The sequence below is a fragment of the Sinocyclocheilus rhinocerous genome, unplaced genomic scaffold, assembly GCF_001515625.1.
Source record: "Sinocyclocheilus rhinocerous isolate Xijiao unplaced genomic scaffold, SAMN03320098_v1.1 scaffold1842, whole genome shotgun sequence".
Classification (NCBI taxonomy): Eukaryota; Metazoa; Chordata; class Actinopteri; order Cypriniformes; family Cyprinidae; genus Sinocyclocheilus; species Sinocyclocheilus rhinocerous.
This window is the reverse complement of record NW_015667292.1, coordinates 1-6,162: the sequence shown is the minus strand read 5'-3', so window position 1 is coordinate 6,162 and position 6,162 is coordinate 1. Positions and strand designations below refer to the sequence as shown.

Genomic DNA, 6,162 nt, shown 5'->3' with positions numbered 1-6,162 from the left:
CTTCATGCATAAAAATTGATGTGTTTATTTGTACATATATTAACCTTTTTTAAATATCAAGTATTTAGTTTAAAATGTATATAATGGATATTGAATGTTTTAGCTGCTTCAACTAGTTACCATTTCTTCAGTTGTTCACAATTTAATCACAGTTTCATGCAGTCCTACAGTGTGATACAGTGCAAAAATCTCATGTGGACTCTAATGTGAAATTATACAAAATGTAGACATTATTATAATTATTCAAAAATTAATTTATTAATAAGATTTAATAAAAATTAATCAAAATGCCTGCAGCACCAAGGATATGAAGAAGCTCTTGAAGACTGCAGCAGGCAGGTAACACTAACCAACAGTATACTGTATTCAAAAATATTTGGGGAATATTTTTCTATACATGGGTTGTGTCAAAATCAAGTGGTTTCTCATAACCTTTCTTTTATGTGTCCTATGCAGGCCAAGACCTTACCTGTACAAGTCTGACCACCAGTACCCTGGAGTCAATGGGACAGACCTGCCTGTAGCTGTTCTTTATGCTGAAATCGGCACAAAGGAGTTCAATACTTTTCATAAGGTTCTGTCAGAGCGGGCACAGGAGGGCAAACTCGTCTATGTGCTAAGACACTTTGTGTTTGTGAGTATTAGCAGTGTAATTTCATTGCACAATCAGCTTGTTACACTCCAAAGAGAAAGGAAAACTTGAAATCGCATCATATGACCCCTTTAATGTTTTATATCGTTTCTGAATTTATTAGAGTCTGTGCCATATAGTAAATACCTGTTGCCCCACACACTGATTTCTCACCACAGGAGCCAAAAAATGAAAAGATGCTGCTGTCTGGATATGGTGTTGAACTGGCAATTAAAAGCACCGAGTACAAAGCTGTTGACGACACACAAGTTAAAGGTATCATAAAATCTCAAATAAATAATAAGTAATAAATGACAGAACTCAATAACAGTTTTATTCTAATAGTCAGTGTTAAGAAATATGCAGTAAATTATGAGTAGCTTGACAAACTGCACTACCCTTCAAATGTTTGAGGTCAGTAAGACTTTTTGGAAGAAATTAATATACTGTTATTCAGCAAGGACACATTAAATTAACCAAAAGTGACAGTAAAGACTTTTCATTGTTACATAATATTTGTATTTCATATACAGTAAATGCTGTTCTTTTGAACTTTCTATTCAACAAAGAATCCTGAAAAAATCTATCACCGTTTTCACAAAATTTTAAGCAACACAGTTGTTAATAGCGATAATTTACAAAATGTTTATCGAGCACCAAATCAGTACATTAGAATGATTTCTGATTTGATCAAACAAATAGAACCTTGGTGAGTATAAAATAAATCTTTAAAAAAAAACATTAAAAAAAAATTGTACCAACCCCTGACTTTTGAATGGTAGTGTAGTTTCAAAGTAGTGAAACTACAAAATTAGTAGTAGAGAAACTACTTCCTGGAAAAGAATAAGTTCACTATAAAATAGAAGTAGCTAATGATATTGAAACAAATAATTTGAAACTGACATCACCTGAATTTGTTTACAGAATCCAAATCACTCACCACTGATAATGAGGATGAAAATGATGAAGTCCAAGGATTTCTGTTTGGGAAATTAAAGTAAGCACTCTGATTTATTTCTCTTTGTTATACCTTTTATATCTATCCATACAGTAGATCAAAAGGAATAATAACATTTGCACATTACAGTATGTGAAACAATGTCTCACAGTGTTCTTTTTCACCTCCAGAAAGTCTCACCCAGAGCTTCAGGAGGAACTTGGAGAGCTGAGGAAGCATCTACTGGAGAGCACCAATGACATGACTCCCCTCAAAGTGTGGGAGCTCCAAGGTGGGCAGGCTGCTGTTATTGATGGTCCTCTCTTACGGTGTTCTGGTCTCGGTGCTGCGTCACCCAGTGAGATTAAAGTGATCCACATGGTTTCTGGAGAGAACTGTCCACTTGATCAATTGGGAAGCAGTGGAAAGGTTGCAGTTTGTACCCTTTGCTTTCTGCAGCGATCTGTCCTATTCCTTTTCAGACTTCTGAACAGATGCTCATGTTCACAGCCAAGTGCAATTTTGCACTGTAAGACCTGGAGCAAAGTGGCTAAATAAGAGCTGTTTTCATTTTGCGCTGATAGATAAATGAAGCAATTTATTTTACTTGACATGAAGGGCTCTCATGATGGTAATCAGGATGGTTATTGAAACAGTCATTTGATTTTGTAATAACTTTTTGGAATTGTAAGTGGTAATAACTTTGATGTGGAATTTTTACCCTTTCGTCTGGACTCTTTAGACTAGTTTAAAAATCAAGCTGTATGGCAACCACAGTCATAATGTTTTCACTCATCAAAAATACATTTCTTAATTGCTTCTCCCAAAAATGAAAACATATTGTACTTATTCTTATGTTGTTCTAAACCTGTATGATTCTCACTGTTCTTTCTTTCTCACAATGTCACTGTTTTCCATACCATAATGTATCCTATTATAATTATTATAATAATGAAGCTCATTCATCCAGATTCATTCACAAATCAAAAATTGCTGTATTTAAGATGAATGCATTAAGGAGAGCTAGGGCAGATGTCCACATTTTCTCTATATATGACTTCAATTTCAAAATGTTCATCATAAAAACTGTTGTATGTTGTATGAAATACTTTTGATACCCTTTCATCATGAAACTTGAAAGCTCTTGTCCCCGTTCAGTGTAATTGCATAGAAGAGAACAGCCATAGATTCTTCAAAATGATCTTGTGTTTGTGTACAAGTAAATTATGACAATGTTGAATTCAGCTGTTCGTTTATTACAAAATTTTAGATTTATATTTTAATTATGAATAGTTTTAACTAACTCTTGCATTACAGGCATTTTTCATGGATTATTGGCTCTTTTAACAAAGATTTTGAAATGCCTTTTTCTGTCTTTCCAATAGACCTCAGTTTCCAGGCGGCATCTCGGATCATGACTGTGCCAAAGTTTGATTCTCTCAAATTGATGCAAGACCTCAGCCAAAATTTCCCAAGCAGAGCCAGGTAAAAAGTCTGAAATTCAGTCTTGGTTTCTCTAAGAAAAAATCCTAGACAGAAATCATTACCTTTGTTACAACTCTCTGACTCAGAACTCAAAAAGAAAAAAGGAAAGATTTACACAAATGTTGCCTTTTAAAAGGTTCATCCTTATAGAATCCTTATTAAGTCCAATAATTAAAAGAAAATAATGTAAACATTAAAAAGGTTGAGAACAGGAATATTTGTAACCGTCATTGTTGTAGAATACTCAACTATGCATTTTTGCATGTATAACAGCACAGAATGCATGCATATGCATTATGTGTAGGTCATTTTTAATGTGTGACTGTGACTTTCCTCCACTGCTGCTCAAGACAGCTTTATGTGCGGTGTTCAGAATTTGCTGAGTCAGAGTTACTGTGGTTTACAGTTTGTCAGCATAGCAGATATGGCGTCTAAGAGGGAACAGGTATTCTGAGATTAAAATGAGTTTTTATGACTGTTCTGGGATGTTGGCGGGAGCTGGTACTGACTGTACATGTTTTACTGTCCCCACAGATCACTGACAAGAGTGGCCGTAAACCAAGACATGAGGAAAGAAATAGAAGACACTCAAAAGGTAAGGTTTTATCAACAACTTTTCTGATGAGCACTGTAAAAAAAAGTTTAAAGTGCAGCCATGTGGGCCAGAATTTTTGTGATTTCTTTTTAGAAAATTAAACATGTCCTCTCTAAGTTTGATGAGTACTCTGGAGTGTCTTGAGAGTCTCAGATGAAGAATCCAATACAAAAAGATCATGTTTCAGCAAATCATGTCCATACTGAATGATGTGAAGTCTATAAAGTGATGGTGTAGCTGACGGGTCCTTAAATTTCAGAGGTTGAGTGAGTCGATGGGGATCCAACCTGGAGATGCCAGTCTGTTTATTAATGGAATACATGTTGACCTGGACATTCATAACCCTTTCAGGTATGATCCCAGTGCAAGATCCTCTTACCAAATGGTAATTGGTACCACTAACGTTCCTCAACATGTTTTATGTATGTTAAACTCATTCTGTAAATTTGTTCATTCTCGACTGCTCTGTAGCATCCTGGACATTCTCAGAAGCGAGGCTAAGATTCTCGAAGGTCTTCATAACCTTGGCATCAGAGGAAGCAGCGTTAGTAAGTTCCTGCATTTACCATCATCAACCACTGTAGAGGACAGCTACGCTCTGGACATCCGCCACTCATCCATTATGGTAAGACGCTAATTATTTGAGTGTGGTTGTAGAGCTCTGGAAGTAAATGACCATGTTTTAAGTCTACATAGAGAAATTGGTTTTAGTACTAACTGATTAATGTATAATAGAACCTTTTAAGACTGACCTGCCATGAGCTTCTTGGATGCTAAGTATCAATTTTGAATCAAATGTCGTGATTTTTTTTTGTTTGTTTCATTTTTGCTAATGCTAAAGTTAAATGGATAAAATACTTCTGGAACCCAAGCTGCAGATAAAATGGGTGTTCACTGCTCGCATAAAGGCTTTCACAATGTAACAAATGTCTGTCATTTTCTAGTGGGCTAATGATATTGAGAAGGACTCCATGTATCGTCACTGGCCCTCAAGTGTCCAAGAGCTCCTCAGAGCAACATTTCCTGGAGTTATTCGACAAATACGCCGTAACTTCTATAACCTGGTGAGTCAACTTGCTTGTGAGTTGATTATAGTCTAAGCTGAAATCTAGCTGTGTTCGCAGGTTCATGCAGGGATGTTCATCCCCCGATTCCCCACTTTTTTAGCACTGCTGCAGACCCATTTTTTATGAATTTGTTCATTCTAATTCTAATTTGTGAAAGAATGAAAAATGGTTTTATTTGTTGTTTGCAGGTTCTGTTTCTTGACCCAATACAAGAAGAGAGCATTGAGCTGGTGAAATTAGCAGAACTATTTTACAAACATAACATTCCTCTCAGGTTTGTGCACTCCACAATAGCATTTCATTCATTTTACTTGAACCTTAGCATTTTTTCAGTTATATATATGACTTGTACTGAAATATGTGATTCTGATTGTTAACTTTTGAATAATGACTGTTAAACTGTAGAATGGACCATTGTCACAGAAAATTCCTTACATAGCGCTGCTATTTTCATGTCACTTAATGGTTTCTTACGTATAATTTCAACTCAAATCAATATTTCATGTCCATTTTTATCTGTTTGGTAAGTAACCATGTAATAAGCAGCTGACGTTATGCCTTACTTAACATTCAACAAACAAACCTCATTTTATTATCATGAGCCCTTTGGTACTGTTCAGTTTTATTTGTTGATAATTTTATGGTTGGTGAGATTTTATGCCAGATTTGATATGCATTTATGTTTCCGTGTCTCTTAGGATTGGGTTTGTGCTGGTTGTCAGTGCGGATGATAAAGTGGATGGGTTTTTGGATGCAGGTGTTGCTCTCTTTAGGCTGTTAAACTACATCTCAGAGGAGTATGATGAAGCACAGGCTTTTACGTTCATGGTGTCAGTGAGTATCTTTGTGGTTGCTCTGACTCTCTTTTAAATCAAAATGACTTTAATGTTACTTTAGGCTTCTCCTTCACATTAAGGTATTAATATTTGAAGGCCTGGTTTATACTGTGTACTATAGCAGATATTTTCAGTTATAATGTACTGTACACATTATTTTGTTCAAGACATTCATTTTATGGACGAGGAAGGAGGGATATCCAAAGACGACTTCTGTGAACGTAAATGTACTAATTTGGTCATTAAATTCTATTGTTGTTTTTTGTTTTTTTTGTAAAATCCAGATATATAACAGGGTGGAAGTTGGAGAGACTCTTTCTGTGGATACAGTAACTGCATATCTGAAAAAGAAATTTCCAAAAGCAAATGCTGCCAGAATTCTTGGAGTGGACTCAAGCTATGATGACAACAGAAAGGTAATGCTATTACACAGTGTTACAGTATGTGCTCTGTGATGACCAAAAAAAATGTCAGCTTAAACTGCTGTATGTACGTTTCCTTTTAAAATTCCCAAGTTTAATGTGCAGAGAATTACATACAAAATATTTTCAGTGCACATTGCATTTTTAGGGCCCAAGCCAGTAAGGCGCAGGGCCCTATTGTTTTTCTAA

The 6,162-nt window shown here is 35.5% G+C and overlaps 1 protein-coding gene across 1 annotated transcript; it reads left to right on the top strand.

Moving 5' to 3' along the window:
- Nucleotides 1-288: 288 nt before the first annotated feature.
- LOC107733619 (UDP-glucose:glycoprotein glucosyltransferase 2-like) lies at nt 289-5,967 on the top strand (the record flags this gene model as incomplete). Its single annotated transcript, XM_016545326.1, has 13 exons — nt 289-339; nt 457-634; nt 811-907; nt 1,556-1,628; nt 1,760-1,860; nt 2,954-3,053; nt 3,588-3,648; nt 3,908-3,999; nt 4,120-4,273; nt 4,593-4,712; nt 4,904-4,989; nt 5,414-5,549; nt 5,836-5,967. Coding segments are annotated over exons 1-13 (1,362 nt in total), but the record flags the coding sequence as incomplete, so codon positions are not given.
- Nucleotides 5,968-6,162: the final 195 nt, after the last annotated feature.